The 26,962-nt window shown below is 39.4% G+C and overlaps 1 protein-coding gene across 1 annotated transcript in view; it reads right to left on the reverse strand.

Moving 5' to 3' along the window:
- The window catches only part of LOC139741704 (ras-specific guanine nucleotide-releasing factor 1-like), a 157,939-nt gene that overhangs the window by 75,540 nt on the left and 55,437 nt on the right, over window positions 1-26,962 (reverse strand). Inside the window, 3 exon segments of the mRNA XM_071652286.1 lie at window positions 15,709-15,788; window positions 23,517-23,614; window positions 23,616-23,771. Of these exon segments, the coding sequence (XP_071508387.1) occupies window positions 15,709-15,788; window positions 23,517-23,614; window positions 23,616-23,771 (334 nt within the window).

Genomic DNA, 26,962 nt, shown 5'->3' on the forward strand with positions numbered 1-26,962 from the left:
AGGGTGATAACTATAAACATGAATGGGGAAGGAATAACATGGATGGGAAAGGAATGAGAATGGTGGGACAGAAATAGAATACAAGTTAATGAGATGTGGGACTGTCTAAGAACCTAACCCAACTGAGGTACATGTACATAACAAACTTATACTGGAAAGAAGGAGGTAGACTTTGCTGTCTCACATAAACATTCTCCTTTCAAAAAATTGTCCTCAATTTTAAAGGCAAATATCAATCAAATGTAACTGTGATCAGGCAAAAAAATGCCCAACTACGGGTAAACTACATTTCATACCATTTCTTATGTTCTGGAAACTGAAATCTGCCTTCTGCTGTACTCTCTTAAGATTAAAAAAAATACAAATGTTTGTACAAACTACTATGGAATAAACTAAGAAATTGTAATACTGACGTATACACTGTACCCTCTGTACCTCTGTATTTGCCTATCTGTAACAAATTTCTCCCTTTTTTTCACTTTTGAACAACATATCATATTGATGATAAATTTTCTTCGAAACAAATGAACACATATCCGAGCATACAACTACTTAAAATATTTAACTTAAATGAATTACCTTATCCCCAATTATACACTCTATTTCCAGTGTATCTAAATATCACATGTGCACACTGTATCCACATACACTACTCGATATGACCAATCTATCATTTTAACAACATTTGCCCTTTGCTATTCTCTCAAACCCATAAACAATCTTCAAACTTGTTCAAACAGGATTCACCTTTTTCGAAATTATATACCTCCTATCTATCTTATTCTTCTTCTTTTTTTTTTTTTAAACAATTACTCATCAATAAAGTTTACAACTTCATTACACTGAAAATGTTTTTACTCGATGGAAGTTGCCAAAACCTTATAACATGAATACACAAAATAATCATTATCAAAATTTATAACACACTCAATTCAAAACACAAAAACGTATAACTTAAAAAAAATAATAAATACAAAAACTGTTGACATAATAACAATGATAATAATAAACCCTCTTTGTAGAGCGCAAATTACATTTAAATCTCTAAGCGCTTTTTTTTTAAATGAGAAAAGGCAAATACGTGTGTAAGAACACCCAAAAACAAAACACAAAATTACATGATATCAACCTAAAACACATCATTAACCAATTTACAAAACAATAACAATTGCTTTACAAACAAATGAAGCTTCCATAAAAACATAAACTGATCTAATGATGAACATTCTCTGATATCATTAGGGAGCTAATTCCAAAATTGAGGGAAAAAAATTTGTTGACAATATAACATAGTGGTTACACTAAACGGTTTTAACAATTGTTTGATGCTTGAACAAAATTGTCTAAAAAATTAATATTCCTGAAAAAGTGAACATTGCAAATAATAAGAAGCTAACTGATGTTAACATTTATATGCAATTAAAAATAACTTATGAACTGACCTGTCTGCTGAAATTTACTCTTTCAATTTTTTTTTTGAACACTTATGAACTTATAAAATTCCCTTTTTTTTTCCAAAAAAACCTAATAATGCTGTGTTTCAAATACTGCATCCCACATTCAACTACATTGTAAGTGTCGTCTACAAAATAATATATATAATTCGTTCACATTTCTCTCAAAAAAATGTTCTTCATACTACTACAAAATACTACCCAGATGCAGTTATACCAGGTGTGATGACTTTAACCTTTTTGCCAAAGCAACATATATAACACTTTGCTATACTTTTATGCTTACAGTGGTATGATCACAATCACAAACTCAAAACATTTTCTCTCTTCTCTTTTTTTTTTTTTTTTTTTTTATGTACATGGGTGTCTTTCCCAAAGGCCTAAAATACTTGTTGGTATCTTCTCAGTCTCTACAATTTGTAGTCCTTCAATTTCGATGGCAATTTGATTTGTCGGCCATATCTAGAGTGAATTTCTTGCCTGCTTTGATTGTTCTCTGGCAATTGTTCACTGTCATGTAATTGTTCACTGTCATGTACTTGTTCACTCTGTTGCTGTTGTTGTTGATGACTGCCAGGTTGCGAGCTACTAATTTGGGAGTCCGATGGGGTAATTTGTCGTGATGACCCAGGTTGGTATTGCTCAGCAGATGACGACGAACGGAGTTGATAATGTGGTCTGAGTTGGAGTTGGTCAATCGATGATGGCCTGTGACTGGGTTGATGTCGGGGATGGGGTTGGTCAGCTGATGATATTGGCTGCTGGTCAGTCGGCGATGACCCATGGGAACAGCTGGTCTGGTTCAGCTGCCGCTGGCATGGGGCTGCTGCATCTGACCGTGGCTGGTGGTCAGAATTCGATGACTGCTGCCGGGGTGGGGCTGCTGCATTTGACCATGGCTGGTGGTCATAATTCGTTGACTGCTGCCGGGATGGGGCTGCTGCATCTGACCGTGGCTGGTGGTCAGAATTCGTTGACTGCTGCCGGGGTGGGGCTGCTGCATCTGACCGTGGCTGGTGGTCAGACTTCGTGGAGTGCTGCCGGGGTGGGGCTGCTGCATCTGACCGTGGCTGGTGGTCAGAATTCATTGACTGCTGCCGGGGTGGGGCTGCTGCATCTGACCATGGCTGGTGGTCAGAATTCGTTGACTGCTGCCGGGGTGGGGCTGCTGCATCTGACCGTGGCTGTTGGTCAGATTTCGTTGACGACTGCTGCTGGGCACCATAGGGTTGGTTGGAGGTCTGGTACCAAACAGACAAACCTGACCGTGGCTGTTGGTCTTGGTTTGACTGTCGTTGATGGACGTGGTTTGGTGGTCGGGGTGACCACATGACGTACGAAGGGCCATAAGAGGCTGGCTGGGGTGGAGACATCTGCCTCTTAGTCCCATCTGCTACTGGTGGGTGTGGCGTTGAACCTTTTCCAGTCCCATCTGATGGTAATGACGATGATGGTGCTGTATGGCGGGGGGCAGACAGGGATGGTGAAGTCTCATGTGAGGCTCGAACTCGATACATTTTCAGGCGATTATGATGTACAGTTCGCTTGGTCTTTTCATCCTGGTTGTTGACGATGGTGTAATTCAATCCATCTTCAGATGAGGAAATTACCGTGAAAGGACCTTTCCAGTTTGGTTCCAACTTTTTTCTGCTGTTGGTTGGGTCGTCTAACCAGACAAGGTCACCGATGTTGTACCTAGATGTGCGAGTTCTTTTGTCATAATGCTGTTTTTGTTGTTGTTGCTGCTGTTTGGTTTTCTCTCTTGTGAACTCCCATGCTTTCCTCAATCGATCGGTCAGGTTGGCAGTGTATTCCAGCATGGAGCTTCCCATTAGTGGAGGGGGAGATGAGCAGGTGATGCTAGCTGGGATGCGGGCTTCCCTTCCGTGCATTACGAAATAGGGGGTGAGACCTGTTGTAGAATGGGTGCTTGTATTGTATGCTAACTGGAGCTGGTTGATGTGGGTGTCCCATTCTCCTCCCTGGTCGGAAATGTACTTCGCCAATTGATCTTTGATGGTGCGATTACATCGTTCAACTATACCTGCACCTTGTGGATGGTATGACGTTGATCGAGATTTCTTGATGCCCAATTTGTTGCATAATTCTTGAACCAATCTCGACTCGAATTGTCTCCCTTGATCAGTATGGAGAATCTCTGGTACACCATGTTCTTTCACATAGTCATCAAACAGGTGCTTGCCAATGGTTGAGGCTGTCTGATCTTTCATCGGGTAGATATTGACGTATTTGCTGAAATGGTCTGTTACAACCAATATGTAGCGAAAGCCTCGTCTTGTGATAGGTAGCTCGGCGATATCCGCGAAGACCATCTCTAGAGGGCGTGTAGTCGAAATTGGCTGTAGTGGTGCTTGGTATTTCGGGTTTGGTAACCGGAACGACTCACAGGCAGTGCATGTGTTGCAGAAATCAGTTATTTCCTTGTTCATAAATGGCCAGTAGCACATAGATTCTGCTCTCTGAAGTGTTCTGCGTGCACCAAAATGTCCAGATGATGGATCACCGTGCAATTCTTGGAGTACTCTGGGAACAAGTGAGCTTGGCACCACGAGTTGGAGCATGTAGTTGCCTAACTTGTCTTTCTTCTTTCGGTAGAGGATGTCATTGTGAAGAACTAGCTTGGGGTACTGCCACAGCAAACGTCTGATTCGAGGGTTGTGACGACGAATCTGTCGCTCACTTGGTCGCTTGCCTTGGTTGACAAACTTGATGACTGTTCTGATGTCATTGTCTAGTTGCTGCTCATGTTGTACATCGACATCACTGTTGAGGATTACACCACTGTAAGGCTGGGGTGATTGCACTTTTGAGAGATCTGATGGATGGTTGTGCAACGGGTGACTTGGCGTTGGTGCTGATTTTTGTGAACGGGTTTCAACTGCACTGCACTTGGGCTGGGCGAGGATAGACTTAATTGGCTGTTGACTTGTTGGTGTGGAGGTGGCTTGGATGTCTCCTGGTCGTCGAGATAGTGCATCAGCGTTCCCATGTGATTGACCCTTCTTGTGCATCAGGCTGAATGTGTACACATGGAGTTCCACTATCCACCTAGTTCTCCTCCCTGATGTATCGTCTTGGATGGGAAATTTCGTCAGAGCCAGGAGAGGCTTGTGATCAGTCTGGATTGTGAAGTGCTGATATCGGAGGAAATGACGAAAATGGCGAACTGATGAAACGATGGCCCACAGTTCGCGATCATATGTTGACCATTTCTTCTGGGAAGTGGAGAGCGTCTGGCTGAAATAGGAGATAACTCGTTCCTTGCCATGCTGAATTTGTGAGAGGACTGCCCCAACTGCATCAATGGAAGCATCAGTTGATAAAATGAACTCCTTGTCAAAATCTGGATAAGCGAGTAGTGGTGGATTGGTTAGTGCCTCTTTCAGGTGAAGAAAGGCTGTTTCACACTCTGCTGTCCAGACAAACCGTTGACCTTTGTGTGTTAGGGTCGTCAGGGGGGATGCAACCTTGGAGAAACTTGGAATGAATCGTCGGTAGAATGACGCTAGACCGAGGAAAGAGCGTACCTGTGTTGGAGTTCTTGGCTGGGGCCAGGACTTGACTTTGTCAATGTTGTTTGGATCTGGTCTAACTCCATTGGAGGTGATTACATAACCAAGGTATGTGACCTCTTTCCTGAACAGGCTGCACTTTGATGGTTTGAGTTTAAGTCCAGCATCTCTGAAGCGTTGAAATACTTCTTGGAGGTTTTTGAGGTGATCGTCAAAGTTCTTGCCCATGACTATACAGTCGTCGAGATATACCAGACATCTGGACCAGTGCAGGCCGTGGAGGACAACTTCCATAAGACGCTGGAACGTCATCGGTGCATTGACCAATCCGAATGGCATTACCGTGAATTGGTAGAGTCCTGTGCCTGTGGTGAAAGCAGTCTTTTCCTTGTCTTCTGGGTGGAGCTTAACCTGCCAATATCCACTTGACAGGTCCATGACACTGAAGTATGTTGATGATGAAAGAGAGTCAATCGTGTCATCTTGCCGTGGGATAGGATGTGAATCCCTGACCGTCACTGCATTAAGCTTCCGATAATCAATGCAAAATCGGTAGGTATTGTCTTTCTTTCTCACCATTACGATCGGGCTAGCCCATGGGCTGTAGCTTTCTTCAATGATGCCTCTTTGAAGGAGATCGTCGACTTGCTTCTGAATTTCTACTCTCATGGCTGGGGAAGTTCTGTAGGCTCTCTGTCGTATTGGAGTTTCGGTGGACGTGTTGATTTGGTGATGAAGGAGATCAGTCTGGCCTATGTCATGGGGAGTTGCACTAAAAATGTCACCATAAGCTTGGAGTAGGTGCTCGGCTTTCTTGTACTCTGACTTAGAGAGTTCAGAAGAAGGGAGAACACTGGGTGCTAGTGATTTGTCACTCAGTTGTGTTTCTCCATCAGCAGCTACATTCATGATCTCATACTCCTCTTCCTTGTTTCCCGTCACGGAGAAAAACTGTCCAAGGCATGTATCCGCAGACAAATCCACTGCTTCATTAGAGGGGTTAATAAGACGTACCAGAATAAGACCATCCTGAGGCTTAAACAAAGATCTGGCACCAATGACAGGAATGTGATCTTGTGTAGCCGGTTCAAAGTAGCCCTCATAGTCTCTAGGTATGATGTCAAACTGCGGAGAAGCCAATTTTCCCTGGACATGGATTTCACACATAGGTGGAATATGTGAGTGTCCCACAAGAGAAACTTTACACTTCAGTGGGGCTTGGTACTGCTGCCGATCGATGAAAGGGATGGTGGAACCAGGCATGTTGAATGATGCAGAGGATATTGATGCATTCTGGTTGGTGATGAAATCCCATCCGAGGATGACTGGATGCGTGATGTTCCTCGCAACAAAGAATTGGTGTTGAGTTGCCTTGTTCCCTAAATGTACTGATGCTACCACTGTTCCAATGTTGTCTACTGGCTCACCAGTGACGGAGGATGCTATGATCGTGGACTTTTCGAGTGGGCTCCTTTGTGATGCAGGAATAGATGATAGAAAATCGGCACTCAAGAGAGAGATGTGAGCTCCGGTATCTATGAAGGCAAGTGCATAGACATTGTCGATGATGACTGGGATGTAGGGTGAGTTCAATGAAGAAACTGAGTCTACAGGAATTTGGTTTTGGGCCTTGGCAGGTGGAGTTGATGAGTGGCCCTCCTCGTCAACTACCAGAAGTTTTCCGACGGTGTATCGTCAAAGCGAACTTGACGATAGGGAGCATGTCTAGGAGAGTCGGCTTCACGGGAGGGATGGAGATGTTGATATTGTCGAGCATACTGAGGACTTGGAGATCTGTTATTACGTCTCCATTCTTGGCTGTGTGGATGTGGAGACTGGTACCGGTTTTGTTCCCTCGAGCGGTACACATGCCGGGTTGGTGAAGGAGAGTCGTGGCGACGGTGATATCTGTCATCGAATCTCGCTTCTGGGCTGTTGAGATGTTGTGAGGCACGCTGAGGACTTGGCGATCTATGACGACGTTGCCATTCTCGTCTGTGTGGGCTTGAAGACTGGTAGCGATTTGGTTCCCTTGAACGGTACATAGAACGGGTTGGTGATCGGGAATCATGGCGTCTCTGATATCTGTCATCGAACCTCTCTTCCCGGCTGTTATGACGTTGTGGAGATCCGGGCTTCGATCTAGGATGGATATTTGACTTGGAAGCAGTTTCTAATTTCAAGTTCATCCTTTCAAATTTCTGCTCCATTTCATTCAGCCTTTGTAGGATGAGCTGCATTTCTGGTGACTGTGCCAGCATTGTGTCATTGGTTGGTTGGCTTGTCACTGCTACTTGTACGCTGACGTCTTGTTGTGACTGACTTGCTCTTTCTACTCGAAGAGCAATTTTCAGGGCCTCCTCAAAGTTGCTGCCTCCTAGTTCACACACCTTGACCTGGAGAGTCTTTTCGATCCCTGCAATGAAGCGCCTAAATTTTTCTCCAGCTTTGGCTGCATCGTCGTAGGCAGGAAAGGCTTCCTCGACCATCGACGCTATAGCTGCTGCAAAAACTTCAAGCGGTTCACCTGGTCGGCGAGTGCGGGCAGTGATACAGGACTTGAAAGTATCTAAGAATTGTGTTTGACCAAAAACTTGCGAGAGTTTATCCTTCACCTTCTTGAAATCCTTCTTCTCGGAGTCAGGTATGCTCTCCCAAACAGTAAATGCTGATCCAGCAAGTCTTGCTGGAAGAAGGGAGTGTAGCTTAGTTGAGCTATCCGGAAATGCTTGTGCTGCTACTTCAAATCGACGTACCCACTGGTGGAAGTCTTTTCCATCTTCTCCGGTAAACACTTCGGGTAGCTCAAGGCGAAAGGATGTCATGTTGTGAAGATGATAATCCAGTTAATAATCCAGAGTTTTAAATGAATCCACATATATCAATCAGATATCACCACATGAATCCACTCATTGACCAGATATTAACACAGCTAACTTCAAACAACAGATGTGAAGGAGGGTGAACAATTCTCATGCAGGTCACACAAACTTGTTAAAGCTTGATCCAATTAGTACTGCTTGATCCCACCTGTATTACTTAGCCATCCCACCGCTGCCACCAGTTGTAAGATAGCTACAGGGTTAGGGACACAGACTGTAAACATGAGGCCTGCACGCTTCAAGTCCTGAGGAGCACACTGCTTTATTTTCAGGCTGACCTGCCCTCAGCAAAACTCAACATCATGAACATGATCTGCATAAACTGTATTTACATATTTACATATTTAAATGAACTAAGAGGACCAATAGGAGTAGCAGAAATGGAAGAGACCAACTAAAATGAAGGAACCCTATTCATGAAGACAACCAATGAAAACACACTGGATGACTGTGGCTAGAAGCTGGGGTGAGAACTGCAGACATGGAATGATAAACAAAAGGATCAGATGTGACAACAAGCAAGGGTGATAACTATAAACATGAATGGGGAAGGAATAACATGGATGGGAAAGGAATGAGAATGGTGGGACAGAAATAGAATACAAGTTAATGAGATGTGGGACTGTCTAAGAACCTAACCCAACTGAGGTACATGTACATAACAAACTTATACTGGAAAGAAGGAGGTAGACTTTGCTGTCTCACACTAGCCTTTTGCTTGAATTTGCAGAAGCATAAAAAATATGCAGTTGCTTGCGAGCAAAAGCTTTTGTTATCACGAACATGCAAGCAAGGGCTTGCTGCCCTCGAGCAAGTGCTCTAGACCAAGGATTTACTGAAAATTAATACGTAATAATAACCAATATTTATATAGCGCTTTTTTTTCTAAACAGACGCAAAGCGCTTCAAAAATTTAAACAAAATACCAAAAAATCAACAGTATTTACCAAACAAAACAAAACAGAGAAAGTACAAAGCAAAGCAGACGAATAATGACGTGAAACTTGTCAGGTCACTTTAGCAACGGAATGAGGTAAGAGCTTTAAAGAGGTTTTACTTTTGGAACAAATAGGTTTCAATAGTTTTTTTTTTCTGTGTTAACTGCTGATTGGATATATGATTTGTGGGGAGACTGTTCCAGGATTGAGGTGCTGCAATACTGAATGCGCGACGTTCGCCTGTTGTTCGGGTTCTTGGGATGGTAAGCACAGTACGAGTGGTGGACCTGAGGCTAATTATGTTGACTGGCGGATGTGGAGGAACTCAGAAAGATACACTGGTACTTCATTGTGTGTGTGTGTGTGTGTGTGTGTGTGTGTGTGTGTGTGTGTGTGTGTGTGTGTGTGTGTGTGTGGAGGGGATCTTTGTATGCAAGTGTAGCAGTCTTGAAATCAATTCTCTTAGAGATGGAAAGCCGATGCAGATCATTCATAAGGATGTAAACTTGGGCTTATTGTGCACTAATCTAGCAGCATGATTTTGGAGAAACTGTAAAGATATAGGAGATTTTGTGATGTAGTGCCATAAAAGAAACAATTACAGTGATCTATAGTCTGGAGAGTACAAATGCTTTCACTGTGTTGAGTGCAGAAGACTCATCGAGACATTTTCTTATACAACCGAGGTTCCTCAAATGACATCTGATATTGCACGACATATTAGTGACGTGGTCATCGGTACAACACCCAGTATGCGAACTGATGGCGAGGTCTTTAGTACTACATTGTCCAGTGAAATCATACATTTTGCAGATGTTTTTGGTGTGATCTAGAAGATAGGACACAGAACTGCGTCTTGTCTTGGTTTAATTTCAACTAATTCGCCAGCATCTACTTCCTAATTTCAGACATAATAGTTGACATCTTCCTTGATGTCTGGTTTACATTGTCTCTCTGAGATGGGTCACAGGTCAGGTAGATTTGTATGTCATCTGCATACATAATGAACGTACGTTTTGCCTACGATCAAAGATATCAGGTACAGGTTTGATATACAACGTAAACAGAAGAGGACCCATCACCGAGCCCTGAGGGACCCACATTCAAGTAGATATCTACTGATGATTCGCCATCATCAAACAAACATTTTGCTTGTTCTCGCAAGCAATTGCCTACGTTTTTTTCCAGGCTCTGTAACACTACGAGTTTGGGCTTTTGCTTAACTGGGGCATTTGTAAAAGTCCAAAGTTGTGCAGGAGTGGCATAGGCCCAAATCAACAAGACAGTTTTCCTAGGATGTATCAGAATTAAACTTATTTGTTTTGTTTTTTCTATCTAAGACAATGACACAGACTTGCGAATCATAACATCCGGGAGATTCATTAATTACCTCTTCCATTGTTTTTTGCTGAAAGGAATCGTTCATTTACACATTCATATTTTGTTGGTATTCACTCTCATTGTTTTCTTTTTCTTTCACTCCTCCACAAACAAACTCTTAAAGATGCGCTAATTACCCCCCTTCCATCATATACAACAGTGTACATGAAGATGCGCTAATTACCCCCCTCTTCCAAAACATATACAGGAAGATGCACTAATTACCCCTCTTCCAGTGTATGCAGTATACCAGAAATCACACTTAGCCCAATTTTTGCTCTCTGCTGTATGCAGTATGCCGGCAATCACACTTGCCTTTGCTTTTTTCCCAGTGTATGCAGTATGGCGGATATCACACTTGCCTCTGCTTTTTCCGGTGTATGCAGTAATAGGCCGGAAGTCACACTTGCCTCTGCTTTTTCCGGTGTATGCAGTAATAGGCCGGAAGTCACACTTGCCTTGCTATAAAGGCTTTACTCTCTTCTCGCCATTCAGGGGATCAACCCAGGACAAAATGCATGCAAAAAAATTGATAACGACATATATTTCTTTTTTATTACCCATATTTCCCAATCAACAAACAAAAGGGTCTTTATGTACGATACTTCAAATGAATTTCATATGGTGTCAAGTCAAGTAACCCTCTATTCAAAATCTTCCTTTCAAAGATACAGCATGAAAATATAACAGAAAGAAAATTGCAAAAGTAATGAAGGAAAATCAATACTAACAAGAACCATGGTAACTATCAAAGTCACTAGTTATAAAATATCTGTTGATGATTATTGACAACAGGTTTTCACACAGAAACAATTGTCCAAGACCAATTCTGTCATAGTGGATTTCTCCCCATGATTTAATATTTCTCACATTTCGAATCATACAGATTGTCACAACTTACTGTATACGCCGAATATTTTGCGAGGTTTTTATTTTCGTGAATTTCGCGAGTCAGGTGCTATTCGCGAATCAAAGACACACAAAAATATTGACTCTGATCCCGATGTGGATGTGACGTACGCGTGAACATTTCTCCGTTCAGTACAGGACTCCACGATCGCGAATTTAACCACTCGCGAAATAAATGGCGTATACAGAAGTAGATCAAATTCACATTACATGTATCACTGCTCACCTTCATTTCTCATTAGAAGTTTTGACCGTTTCTTATTTTATTGAAAGTAGGTGAACAGGGCTTACTGTATTACATCTTTCTAATCTGACAACTTGTAACTGTGACAAAGCAAAGATAGAGCACATTTCTTGTGTAATATATATAATGCTGGGCTGTTTGATCAGTCAAGAAGCCTGCAAAACAATCCTCATTGATCTTGCCTCTTATACAACCATCCTGATTTACATGGTCAATGACTTCTCAAAGCATGTGTGTCCAACTGGAACCCTGAAAATTAGATATCTTCCATACAGTGGTATATCATAGAGGTATAGGTGAATCATGCCTTCTCTAAAAATGATCAAATTGAAAGCTTCTTTGATGGGGGGGGGGGGAGAATGATACAGTTGATCAATTTCCAGTGAATCTATTTGGACCTCATCAAAATTCCAACCATTATTTTTGGAACAAAAGGGAACTGTGTTCTCAAGTAACATGGGGTTAGTTTTTAATTCATAAAAAAAAAACACCTCTTAGCTATATCAACATAAGATGTCATATACAACGTTGGAAGACATTATTCTTCAACCATGCAAAATTTTGTGATATTTGCAAAAGGGATACATACAACTTTTGAAGACTGTTTCATCAAAAGACTAAAGGACATTGAAATTTTCACTTGATATACCTTGAGTGTTGGCGCTTGTGTTAGATTTTCTAATACTTCAGCTTGTGTCAAGTGTTCTGCAATCACAAGCACAAGTATCTCATATTCACCCGTAAGAGAATTTTGTCATCGTCCATGACAGCACGATATACGATACATAACCTCTTTTCAGGGTGTGTGCATGTCATAACCTCAAAATCCAAATATTCTTCCAAATTATACTGCATGTGGATGAAAGACTTGCTGATAATTTATCCCCCTTTGCCTGAAGGCTTCCTCCACTCAACACAAGTACCGCCAAGTACAAATATGTGCATTTATCCGTGTACTCGAATTTGCGATTCTGGCAAACCAGGAGTTTTAACCGTCTACAGCATCTCTTCTCCTCCGGCAATTCATCACGTCTAATCATCGCAAATTACAAGAGCAGCGATGACAGACGGCATTGTTACAACCCCCTAATCAATCATAATTATCTTCATTAGTTCCCCTTTCTATTGCAGCAGCTCATAGTGCTGGGACTGTCATCAGCAGGGGGAAAAAAAGAAGAAAATATATGAAAAATGGGAGACAAACGAGAGACCGAATATTCCACAATGCAGCGTACCATCACTTAAATATCTCATTGCCATGATTTTGTATTGTCTTTCCACCAAGTATTGGCCATAATTACCCTCCATTAAAAAAAAATCAAATCAACCTGAAATTGCCTGATAAGAAAAAAAAAATCAGGAATAAACATTACCTCTAATTTAGCAATTATCTTCCTCTTTAAAAAGCAGTCACAACAATCACACACACACCACCTACACACACACACACACACACACACACACACACACAAATGTGCTAGCTTTTCAGGGGGCTATACGGAAAGTGTGCCAAGGTAGTATAAGGATTCATGGACAGAAGAATTTCAGTCACATTTGGTCACATTATAAATTTAGAGTTTCACATCGGTAGAATGCAAAATAAATTTCCTCCAATATTTTTTCTAGAAACAAAAATTGACAACTTAGGAGTGATTAAGCATCATAGGATTTCTTAATGGTAAAAAAAAAAAAGAACATAAAGGAAACTTGCCATGAATTCAGTTCTGAGTATTGAATTTCAGTGTCATTTGTTGACCCTGTAGGTAAAATAGCACAAACATCCAAATTGTCCAGGTATAGGAAATGCACAAAGATATTTGATTAACTGCTATTGATATGCAGTGTTATTATCAGTGAATCAACTACTTGGTTTCATTGAGCCTGATTCTTTCCCCTCTCACTTCAGTCACCATCATCTGACATTCAAACAAACCAAACAGCAAGCTGTTATTTGTAAGCAGGAGAAATGAAATGCTGACTGACAATGAATGTCCCAACAGTGCTGGAGGGCATTTTTGGGATGATGCCCCCACTTACCCACTCCCCCCCACCCCACCACCCCCCACAACCATCATACCTCCTCTCCCCCCCCCCCCCCCTTTCAGAATACCAAGCTCTGTTGGTTAGGAATCTTGTCACATTGAACAGCACACCTATGTGATCACAGACAGGCAGAGTTCACCGAAAGGCCAGGCGTATCTCTGCATTGCATGCCGCCATGGATAGCGGCAGTAGGCTGCATATCCAACAACATCGAAAAAGAGAGAATAAAGAAAGAGAGTCAGGGAGGCAGAGAGCTAGACGGATAGAAAGACAGTAAGGGGAGAGAGGGAGAGAGACAGAGAAAGAAGGGGAAAGAGCTCACAGCAGCAGCAGCAGCAGCAGAGTCTACGAAGCAACCGACCTCAAGCATCACTCGCGATCTTCCCAGGTTAGCTGCCGCGGCTCAGTCAGCTCTCAGATTTATTCGGCAGAATGGAGAGGGAAAAAAAAAAGTAATCGCGCCGTCTGCACTTTCCACTGGCCAGCACGTTGCAGGCAGTGTGATTTCTGGCTTACTTTTGAAAATGGAATGAATAATGTACATACTTCCTCTAACCGCCGAAAGAAAAAAAAATGACACAAGAGACTTCCTATTTCCGGCTGTAATCTTACAGGTATATTTTCAGGCTGCATTTTAATATATGTCCCATATTACATTCTTTATTCATGTCGGTGTGTGTATACTTAAGTTTTCTATTCGATATGATCCCCACATAATATTGCTTGACCTCTTCTCCAAAGCTTTATCTGCTTTGCCTCTTCTTACCTAAAGCATTTCACAAAATGAAAAGAGATACACCTGCTGCAGTATTGTTGCATACACACACATTTGCATACAGGTACAAGTGAATATCTATATCTATCTAGTCATATACATGGACTCAAATGCATACATAGCACATGGCACACTATTAAATCACTTCTCATTTTCTTTTCTTTTTTCACAGCAAACTAGGATTATTCTAGATAGTAATGTCATAAAAACAATATTTTTTTTTTTACTTTGGTTAGCATTTTGAGAACTCCTTCTAAAAGGCATATACCTATAATCTTTTGGGTATTTTTTTCCAAGTAGTTGCAAGTAGCATGTGCATGGGAATAGTTTCACTTCATTGAAAAAAAGAAAAATTCTGAGAAATATATCACTTTTAATGAGAATCTCAACTCAAAAGTCTCCCATTCACCTCAACATAATCTTTTTAATCACTCTTCAAAAGCACTGAAATAAAGGAGAAAAACTGCTCTTTCATTTATAGACTATTGCTGTGTAATCATTAAATAGTACTGATTTTAAGGGATGAAGGAGTTGTAGTGTAAAATTCATGTAAAAAAACCCTTAGATTTTCATGCATGTGTGTGTGTGTGTGTGTGCGCGCGCGTGTGTGTGTGTGTTCTAACTAATGGGATAATTGTGAAGTGATGACATTGTTTTATCTACTTTCATTTACATAACTGTGGCCCATTACTGCTCTCTGAAAACACACAAAATTTTCCATGATTTATGTTTAGTTTTGATGAAACGTGCAACATCATATTTGCTTGACTTCATGCCGTATATTGAAGTCAAGTGGAACTTGGCATGTAACGACAGTGCAAATTGAATGATGCATTCTAAAGCAGTCTGAAGCAGTTTTTGACTGCACCAAAACTTTCAAATCTATAACTTTTGAACAGTTTGTCCAATTTTCCTCAAACCTTGGGTGATCTGTTCTACTAATATTACCGGATTTACTCAATCCACATAATATATATGTCGGTTTCATTCCCCTTTGATATTCATGTACTGAAGATTTACCATTTGCACTTATATCCATGAGCCATCATGACTCAAGTCTGTGATTCAATGATTACTTAAACATTAACAACCAAAATACAGAACTTTCTGATAATGTTCAACTCCCTGAACAGTCTTGATGCATATGAAATACACTCGATAGCTACGTATGAAACACTCAATAGATTCCATTCTATTAAAAGTGGTATTTATCAATGTACAGCAGAGTGAGTCTGAATTTTCATATGGAATGTGCTTTTCTATTTGCATTTTAAAAATTGCATAAAGATTGATTGATTGAAACCAGTTTAGGCCATTTATTCGGCAAAATAAAACACAAAAACATATAATAGTGGCATTTACAATGAAAGCCAGGCAGCCTTGAAAGCATCTTGTGCTTGTGTTAGGTTGCCTACACATGTAAATACTATATACTTTACAATAGCAACATAGTATTATATTACAACTGACAAGAGTATTTAGGGATCTTTGCATCAAGACTAAAAACAGAACAAAACAAAACAAAACAAATCAATAAAATCTTGACTCACCTAATACTAGTTTGGGCCAATGTTCCATTCTTGCACTCAGTCCCTTATAGAAGATTTGGTGTAAGAAGAAGATTGTCTCACTGTAAAGAAATATGAAAAAAGGAGGCAAACACATATAAATGATTTTTAGCTTCACCTGTTACCTGGCTAAACACATAATCTTAATTCTTACACAAGATTCCATTATAATTATGTGTCTTCCCACATCTGTATGATTTAAACTAGAAATGTCACTATGGCGACTGGTATTCCTCCGCTATAATGTATGGTTCTCCTAATAGGTCTATAGTAGAACATCTTGACAATGTGTGATGACAGTTTCACATAATTGGCAAAATCTTAAAATGACAGGTTTGTCACAAATGTGTTGAATGTTCACTTTCCTTGAACTAGGTTTAATTGGATGGATGGCTATACTGCCTAAGAGCGCAGGGACACATGTATTTGGGGATTTGAGGATCTTTACTTGACTTTTGACCCTTTTATAAGTCTATGCATTGAGTAACTTTCAAGGTATGGAGAAAAAGTGTAATTTTAGTATCAAATAGTAAAGTTTTTGCATTCTAATTTGGTCTTTGACCCCGGACCTTCGACCCTATGACCCTAAAATTCCCAAGAGAATCACTGTCAGGTAGAACATGCATAAATATGTACTAAGTTTCATGATGATACCTTGAGTCACTTCAGAGATATGGAAAAAAGAAGTGAAATTGAGCACTTTTACTTGACCTTTGACCTTTGGGCAAGAAACTTCCCAGAGAATCTCTATTGGATAATACATGTACATGTATATATCAAGTTTCAAGAAAAATCTGGCAAATATTGCATAAATGAGTAAAAAAGTGAAATTTTGAATTGACCTTGACCTTTGATTCTTGACCTTTGACCCATGACCCCTACATTCCCTAGATAATCACTGCTAGTCAGTACATGCATATGTACTAAGTTCCATGAAGATACCTTGAACCATTTCCAAGATATGGGAAAAAAGTAAAATTTTAACATTTTAACTTGACCTCTGACCTTTGACCTCATGACTCCAAACTCTCTCTGGAGAATCTTTATTTGGTATTACATGTAAGCACCAAGTTTCAAGAAAAAACTTTCAGGCATTGTATAGATATGGGGAAAATAGTGAAAGTTTGAGCATTTGACCTTGACCGTTTGACCTTTGACCTTGAGCATGAACACCCTAAGGTTAAAAGGCACAACTTCGTCCACTCATGCTTATACATACCAAGTCTCATTAGGACACCTCAAACAATTTTTTAGTTACGCTGTCCACAAAATTCATTACGGACGGACGGAAGGATGGACAACTCGAAAACATAATGCCTCCGGCGACACTTCGTGGCGGAGGCATAAAAAAAAATATATCGGTCTTTTCCTGGCATTCAAGTAGCTCAGTGGTTGTATTGATCTTTAACCCTTTCTGAGCAAACAAGTGAAATGTGCACAAATTTCACACAAGTACCTGTGGATAGGAAATAAATGTAGCTAACAAAGGATTGAAGAACATTTAAGCCCAACACACATTCAGTTCTGTATATGGTTGCTTTAGGTACTCTTGCTGCAGAGGTTACTAACTTGTCCTCATTATTTGGGCAACTCTTAATTTTTTGTTTTACTACATGAGAGAACACAAATAGTGTTACAAATAAATCGAAATGTTTGAGTCATCATTGAAATATTTGAGTCATCATAGATTAAAATTACAATTAAAAAATCTGGAAATGTCATTGAACCATTTGTGCTGTAAAAAAAAATGAAATGAAAAATTGAAGCTGCCGCGCCACCATTTTACCACGCAGACTCTTGCGTGGACATGCAGGCATTTCCAGCACAGGTTGTCAACTTGATCACTTGATCTTGCAAGCTCTGTGCACAAATGTATGGGTGATGTGCATGCTAAGATGGCGGCATGGTGGCTTCAAAGTGACTGGCCAATGAGATATCCAGATATTTCCTGTAGAGATCAGTGGGTGTCTGAGACTAGATGGATCACTGAAGCAAACTTCATGACCACTTTCAATCTGTCTTAGTTCGTTTTATTCTCTCCATGTTCCCTTGATGTTATTGGTAATTATTTCTGTTAATTTCAATTTTGTGCTTGTTTTGATATGTTTCATTCTCTCTGTGCTCCTTTTATCATTTGATGTTTTAATGTTTAAATTGCAATATGTGTATGATTTGTTTTCAAGGGTACATTCTATTTTAACAAGCCTCTGGCTTTCTCAGAACTGTACCTGCTACATTTTGTAAACATTTTACATCAAAACGATTTTTATTACCGAATGAATGTATGAATTGAATTGATTGAATTGAATAATGCATTGCATTTTGGAAATAAAATGAAGTAAGTAAAATAAAAATGACGACATATTATGTAACTCTGGTGTGTATATATACCGCATGCACCCAAACATCAATGTGCAATTGTCATACTTAGATGACTAGGCACAGTGGTGATGTAGTGCATATCTGACACACACACATTGCAAACACGTATTACACATCCCCTACTCATATATCATCCTACAACAGAAAGAGACAACAAAGGGCAATTTCCTTGAAATTTTCCACTAGATGCATACATGATGATCACATAGATGACGTAGTGCTCGATATGAAACGAGGCTCACAGGAGTCGAATAAGCCCAAGTGAGCCAATAGCGAACCATAAATATATTAAAGGTACTGTTTACCATTGGGAGCAGTGATTTCAGAAATGTTTGAGATATCACATTTGATACATATGTGTGGGTCAGTTGTATCACAAAACATCTAACCATATCAAAATTTTGTAATAAAGCCTAAAATATAAGGAGATATCACTATTTTTCCCACTAAACAATAACTGTACACGATTTAGTAAAGAAACATTTTTAGTATAAATATTGTTCACATTTTGTATACTGTAAAACGAGGATTTTTCGCGTGCACTTTAATTTCGCGAATTTCGCGAGCGCCAAGATTCGCGAAATTAAAATGCACGCGAAAGTTCTTGTTTACACTATATTGATTGAACGCTAGTGGCACTTCACGAAAATTTCATGCCACGAAAAAGGTTGTCAGCTCCAATTCACGAAAATTTCATGCCGCGAATATATCATGTTTTACAGTATTTGTATAACAATACTTAATACTGATTATACTGATTCAAATTTTTATCCCCAACTCACATTTTAGAACTATTTTGAAGCACTCAACAAGAGTTTTTGTTTTATCTACAAATGGTAATTAAGCAGTTGCTCTGATAGTAACTACTTTTAAAACGTATGTGTATATATATATATATATATATATGTATGTGTATATATATATATATACATATATATATATATATATACACATATTATACATACATATGTACTTACAATCACACACACCACACACATACCCAACACGTACATGTATCCTATACAGTCACATGCGCTTATGATGCAATTTTGATATGTACAAAGTCAGTGTATGTTTTAACATTTTAGCAAGATGGTTATACATTCCAAAACCAATCAGTGTGATTTATGTCACCCAACTGAGATGCAAAAAAACACACAAAAAAACAAAACACACACACACACATACACATACATTAAAAAAAATCTTCAGGCATCTTCTGTCTGTGGCTATCCACCTAGGAAACTACATAGACACATCATCAGTTGAAAAGGAAAGAACGATATATAAAAAAAGGGTAATAAGTCTGTACAGAGTGAGGGGTGCAGGTCTCCTCCCGCTCCTCAAATCATTGATATATTTTATTCAGATTGTCGAGGAGAGGGAGACATTTAAGGCACGACGAGACGATGGCAGCCCCAACTCTCTCCCTTATCACTACTCCGTCAGCAGCAGCGATAGCTATCGAGGAGGCACCGTTTACGATGCTCCAACAAGCCACATCCTCCCCTACCTGTTGATGGGGAATTTATGCATGCCCAATGAATTTTAATACTCCCAAGGATATAGGGGGTAGGGTAGAAAGTAAAAAAAAAAGTGGGGGGGGGGAGGGGGGAGCGAGTGAGTGAGTGGGAGAGAGAAAGAAGAAGCAAGAGAGAGGGTGGGAGGGAGAGAAGAAAAAGCCAAGGCAAGCTTTTCCGGTTGTCGGCAGGAACCTCGGAGCTGGGGTTTATGAATACCAGGGGGGAAAAAAGTAACGACTAATATCTGTGCACCAACTTATTTCGCATATTTCTACATGCAGCTCGGATGCCTGCTTTCTTTCTCTGAACAGCTAGACTGGCTTAGCCCCCTCATATCTCTATATGAAATGCATGGAGTAGATTGAGAATGTGCCCTGTTGTAGCCGTCTCTTGTGCATATCTTTGTCTTTTTGATGTTGTTTTGTGTTTTTACTATACATTCCAAGGTTTGTTTGTTTGTTTTGTTTCGTTTTCGTATGATATATATATATATATATATATATATATATATATATATATGTTCTTGTATGTTGCTGTATCATGTTATATAACTGTTTTTAGAAGATGTTCAGACTTGTGGCAAAACAGCCTTAGGCTGAAGCAAGTGTCTGTGAGGAAATAAAATGAATGAATGAATGAATGAATGAATGAATGAATGAATGAATGAATGAATGAATGAATGAATGAATGAATGAATGAATGAATGAATGAATGAATGAATGAAAGAATGAATGAATGAATGAATGAATTAATTAATTAATTAATGAGTGAATGACTGAATGACTAAATGAATGAATGAATGAATGAATGAATGAATGAATGAATGAATGAATGAATGAATGAATGAATGAATCTTCCTTTCTGGACTTTCTCTTCCTCAAATCTTATCCTCTTTTGATAATATACCTTAGTCTTAATAAATCTGATGTCATGGCAAACCATACTTTCAGAGTCAGTTTGTCAAAGTGAGTGAAATAGACAATATATTTCTCAACATCTTTCCTTATAATGAGAATGAGAAGGGTTGGACAAATGTAAATATGCACATCTTTGTACATTCCTTTTGTATGTAAAGATGAATGACTGGTGCAAATACGCATTGCTGTTTAGCATAAGTCAACCAGGTAAAGAGCAAACAAAGGAAACAAACAGATAAATGGAAACCATAACAAATGAAAACACAAAGCTAAATGAAACATTTCCAATCTTCTTTCTGCAATAAAATCAAAATATCTGCCTGAAGAGACCTAATTTACCTAGAACAACTGTGATGCGTTCAATAAAGTTGGTGCCATGATCTTCGTAGCCAAGATAACCCTTTAACTGCTGAGAGGATTCTTGTTATGTTAAACCTTATTTGTACAGTCAAGGAAGCAGTGAATTTCACTCTATTATGTATGGTTTCGCACAAGATTATTGTGTATTCATGAAGATTGACTCGAAGAAGATTATACAGGGGTAATATGAACCTGGCAGAAACATGCGCACATACACATGCACAACACACACAACACACACACACTCGCACACACACACACAAACATTTTTACACATCCCACACTCGACACACACATATTCCAAAACCAGAAGCATTCGCAACATGAAACTTCTATGCATTGGAGCTGACTCCCTTTTTCGCAGTATAAAACTCACACAAATTAATTGGCTATTGGCACTAACGAATTGTGTAGACAAAAACTTTCCCATACATTTTACTTTTGCAATCTTGGCCCCTTGCAAAATTTGCCAAAGTTTCATACACTCATAAATTCGTGGTTTTACAGTATACACATTCAAGGGCCGCAGCGGTTACTTTCAAGGATGCACACGAGGGGTGGGGGAGGCAGTTTAGGCGCTAAAGGGTTATGGTAGTAAGCTATAATGATGTATAAGGCCAATCTCACGACAACATCTACGTATGCATTGATTCCCTTGAGTATTGAGTTAAAGTGATCATTGATAGCTACACGACATGCAATCGTATGATCATGAATGCAATGTAAGTAGCGATATCAGCTCATCAAGGGAGGAAATGATCTGATCTGGCGACAATGAAGAAAAGATGTATCAGCTCATCTTGTTTTAAGTGTCTGGCATTCCTAATTAGGTCTCGTCAACAACCTCTCATGTCTGCCAGATATCTAATGCTGGAATCTTTTAATTTCCACGTTGTATGTACACTCCTTGTTTTAGACATGCGGCATGAACAGTTATGTAACCACACCATGTACATCTTCAATACAAAGTCTTCATCAGGGTGGAAAACTTTGTTGTATTTTGTCTAGTGCTGACAAGAAAAGGATGAGCTAAACATCATCATGAAATGAGTAACTACAATCATCAACACCGTTCCCTCCAGCAAGAAGACCTGGGGTTTTCCTAGTAATTCATATCAACCTGAAGTATTTGATAAGATGCCTTTATAAACGAACATCATGGTAGGCCTATACTATGTGTTTGGAGATGAATTCACAGTGACTGATAGTGCTACGGTGGAAATGACTCTATGAAACCATATGTGACCGTGCACCTCAAAACGAACATAAAGTCGCACACACTGATTTTGCGTGAGGACTGAAAATAAGTGAAGTGGGTCAACCTAGCCGAACTTGACTTTTTCATATTTTCTGAAAGAGAGGGTCTTCTTTTACATTATGCTAAAATTTGGTATCATAAAACGGGCAGGAAAATGTGGTTTTTTTAGCAGTTTATCTCGAACATCTTTGGTAGAATAGTGTGATTAGGTGTGTCTTTAGAATCTCTTTTTCATTTCTGAAAAACTTCATCCACACTCTTTACTTTCAACTCTAATAACTTTTGAAAGGATAACGCTACTGCTTTGAAAGTTGGCATTAATTATGGACAGAATGTGTTAATGAGGCATGCTTAATTTCAGTTTAATCTGATAATTCCTTCATTGTTGTTACTCTGGTGGTTTACTTCTTCTTTTTTGTCCCATTCATCGCACAGCCAGCACGGTTTGGTAAAGATTAAGCGCTTGAATAGACACTGTACTTCAGAGCCTCTTTTCTCAGTTCACACTTTTCCTGAGTTTGTGCTTTCTTTCCACTATTTAGATAGGTTAGGAGAGTCCATTTGATTTGAGTTATACATCATTTTAAAGCTTAAAGTCTGCTCTTTCAGAATATGGTCTTAACTACAAATTCATGTCTCGCGACTTTTTGTTTGTTTTGAGGTGCAGGGTCACATATATGGTTCATAAGCATATGAAATAACAAAATGATACAATTCTCATCTCACATGCAGCTGACCCTATATTCAAACGGAGATCAAGGGTTTGGAGGGTGGATCGAGCCCCAAATAAATCCATATTGTGTTTTTCTTTTCTTTTTTTCCACTGCTGGTGGTATCTTCCAAAGGCTTTCACACAAACACGCAGGTGTTTTCTATTATCATATGATATCCTGACTAAATGAGATTTTTGTCTCATATCCTAGCTTCTTTTAAATTATGCAAACTCACATGTACTTTGATTTAGAATGTTAAAAATACATAGTTATGCATATAATTATATGAAAAAGCATACAATTTTGTATCTGAACAATTGCACTTGGGTTTACTGGTTGAAAAAAGGGGGAACTTAAATGAAAGCATATTCTGTGCCTGATTTATACTTCATAATTAGCAAACTGTGACTACTATAGGTGCATCCATCACATTCAATGATATTAAAAACTATATGCTGTTTAATGTTGCTTGAATAGGTTAGTGCTATGTAACTGACTTTCAGGTAAGATCAGTCTGCAGGCTCTTAAACAAAACAAAGCAAAACAAACAAACAAATAAACAAACAAACAAACAAACAAACAAAATAAACAATATTAGGGCTACCAGTTCTGGGAGGAAGATATTCTTTCGACCCACCTGTTGAGAAAGATGGAGTTCACATCTTCGTGGGAGATAAGCGGCTTCTTGGCGCTGGCCGCCATCTTGAGAGGCCTCAGGAAGCAAGAGACGAGAGTGGGAGAGCTGCTCAACGTACTCCCGCTCGCACTCCACCATCCCGAAGACGATGCTGTTGCGCTTGCGCATGCTCTCGGCGTGGGGCGAGCGGATGTAGTCCTGCACGATGGCCTTCCAGCGCCGGCGGCACAGCCAGCCCCGGATGAAGCTCTGGACCTGCATTGAGGAGGAGGAGGAGGAGGAGGAGGAGGAGGAGGAGGAGGAGGAGGAGGAGGAGGAGGAGGAGGAGGAGGAGGAGATGGAGAAGGAGAAGGAGGAGGAAGAGGAGGAGGAAGAGGAAGAGGAGGAGAAGGAGAGGAGGAAGAGGAGGAGGAGGAGGAGGAGATGGAGAAGGAGAAGGAGGAGGAAGAGGAGGAGGAGGAGGAGGAGGAGGAGGACGAGGAGGAGGAGGAGGAGGAGGAAGAGGAAGAGGAGGAGAAGGAGAGGAGGAAGAGGAGGAGGAGGAGGAGGAGGAAGAGGAGGAGGAAGAGGAGGAGGAAGAGGAGGAGGAAGAGGAGGGTGAGGATGAGGATGAGGAGGTAGAGGAAGAGGAGAAGGAGGGATGATGATGAATATGATGAGGAGGAGGAGGAGGAGAGGAGAAGGAGGGAGATGGTGGCAGCTTGCGTTTAGACATGGCAATAATCAGTTTAAAAGTTTGTGTGTCCTTTTTGCAACCCTGAAAATTTAATACCTTTTAAAGGCTGGTATATCGTAGATGAGGTAATTCAGACATTTCATCAGGATAATAAACACTGAAAACTTCTTTATGATGGAGGGTGAAACATCATTATAGATTTCCAGTGTGAACTGAGAAAAGAGGCTCTGAAGCACAGGGTCTATTCTGGCACTTAATCTTTACCAAGCCGTGCTAGCTGCTGTGTGATGAATGGGACAAAAAACAGGATGTTAACCCAGCGGAGCAACAACAATGAAGGGATTCTCAGATTAAGCTGAAATTGGGTATACTTTATTTACACATTCTATCCATGATAAATGCCAACTTTCAAAGCAGTAGCATCATCTTATCTAATATATCAAGGATATGATTATTTTCACTGGCTTCTGAAGGATGTATTAGTCAATTGCTGTAACAATAGCAAAATGAAAATAGGCTGAAAATATCTATATATATTAATTACATTATTGTACTCCTGCCAAATCACATACTGTTTTAGCCTTTTTGTTCAGCAGTGATGATGCAGTGGATTTAACTAAAAACTTGAAAAATTCACAGCTGTTTGAATGGGTAGTCCAATTTTCCTCAAACACCACTAACGTTCCCCTATCATTTTAACATGTACTGAATCCATATTTCCATTTGGGGTAGATTCCTCTTTAAAGTCATTCAAATCCTAACATTTGAATAGGCAGATAAATCTTTTGACTGTATAGGAAACCAAGCCTAATCTGTTGATCAAAATAATTGAACATTTTGTGGTGTGTTACAGCTCCCTAGTAAGGACTACTGCTATGCAGGAAGGCATTGTATTAGCTGATCAAGACAAACATACATTTCATATTTCAAACATTCTGAGAGCACTCAATACAGGCTTTCTAGTGAAATAAAAAACAAACAAACATAGAAACACCATCTGGATTCCACAAATGTTGCTGCTGCAAATAACAGAGCACTTGAAATAGATAGAAGTGTAATTTGACCAGTAAATTTCAAAAATTTTCCAATTAGCTTTACATTGCCATGCAAATGAAAAAAAAAGTGGAAAACAAGTTGACATTTTTGGCCCAAATTATATTACTTCAAAATCCAAGCTGGCTGGCTGGATGGGGGAAAAGTAAATCCGCATGCAAAAGAGAACTATCATTCTAATTTCTTTCACAGATTGTTATAAGATATAATTTCATGTCTTTTCAAAATTTGACCAATTTTACAAGATACTGTTGCTGAAAAAGGAGTTTTTTAATCTTTTATTTTGGACCAACGAAAGAGTGATAGAAGTATGCAACTTTTCTCTTCATTTCTCTGCTTCACACAGATTGAACACACTAAAACAATTAATTGAAGGGGAATTCATCATACAAAAAATTTCATAAAATAATGATCAGTGATGTTGTGGTGTGTACTTGCATTCTGTATCATATTCCAGTCATGAGAACTAGTTGTGTTACCACCCAACAATGTGTTTAGGACATTGGTTTAATCAAAATGCGATTTTGCACATAATATCATCTTTGATAAAACTCTACATTTGAAGGTATCAAGTGCAAATCAATGTCATGTCATACAAACAGTTAACGTGAAGCCATCCAAACGTCTTCATGTACAGAAATGATTATACTATCTTCAGTATCTTTTCCTATGCTTGTTTCTTCACAACACAGCATCACCCAGGAGTGAAATTTAATATGTTGTGATTTTAGGTGTTGTTGCTTTTTCACATATTTGTGAAATCTCATATTTCCTAGTTTTCATATCAGGTTTTCTCACACTGTAAATAGTAAATGTAAAGGCACATCAATGAAAAGAATTCATATTACCATTTTGGAGAGCTGCCCTTTCAAACTGATTGTCGTTGTTGTTGTTGTTGTTGTTGTTGCCACATTACCTTACATATACATAAAAAATATCACAACTCTTAAGCCTTGGCTCAGCTTGTGTAGTCAGTTTACAGTTGTTGTTTTTCTTAATGAAAAGTTACATCAATGAAAACAATTCCTATAACCATGTTGGAGAGATACTCTTTCAAACTGATATTTTTTGTTGTTGCTACATTACCTTAACATATGCATTAAAAAATTTCACAACCTAAAACCCTGGCTCAGCCTGTGTAATTAGTCTAAAGATGTTTGTTTTGTTCTCTTTTTTTTTTAGCATCCATCTAGTGGTGATGGTAAATTTCCATTTTATGATGCTAGTTTCAAATCTGCTGTGCCATTTATTTTTTTTATGTTTGTACCTTCAGGGCCCCAAGGATAACAGTGCGAAAATCACTGAAGTAGCATTTCCTGTAAAAGCAATGCACAAGAACAGACAAATAAGAAACTGAAAATTAAAGAGTTTTTCTTCTTTCTATCTCCGATATCCTTGTATTTTTTCATGATGTCACAAGATGACTTACAATTTCATAACTCTCCTCCCTCTCAAGGGTATTATCTGATAAATTTTTGTGCAATCGCTTATTCATTTACATTATCCATCGAATAGAAACAATTTGAAACATGAGTACCGATATTCTTACATTGGAATATCCTTAGCAAAGAAGAAAAAGTGAAAAACTGCATCTGCTCAGGGCACTGAACTCACCAACATAAACAAATGCGATCGAGAGTGGTAAAGCCACATCCTGTTTGTACAGGAAAAAACAAAACAAAAAACTTGTGGCTCCATGCACCAAGAAAAGATGAAA

Source organism: Diadema antillarum, unplaced genomic scaffold, assembly GCF_040938485.1.
Source record: "Diadema antillarum isolate AM-2024a unplaced genomic scaffold, OU_Dant_1.0 seq00000946_RagTag, whole genome shotgun sequence".
Classification (NCBI taxonomy): Eukaryota; Metazoa; Echinodermata; class Echinoidea; order Diadematoida; family Diadematidae; genus Diadema; species Diadema antillarum.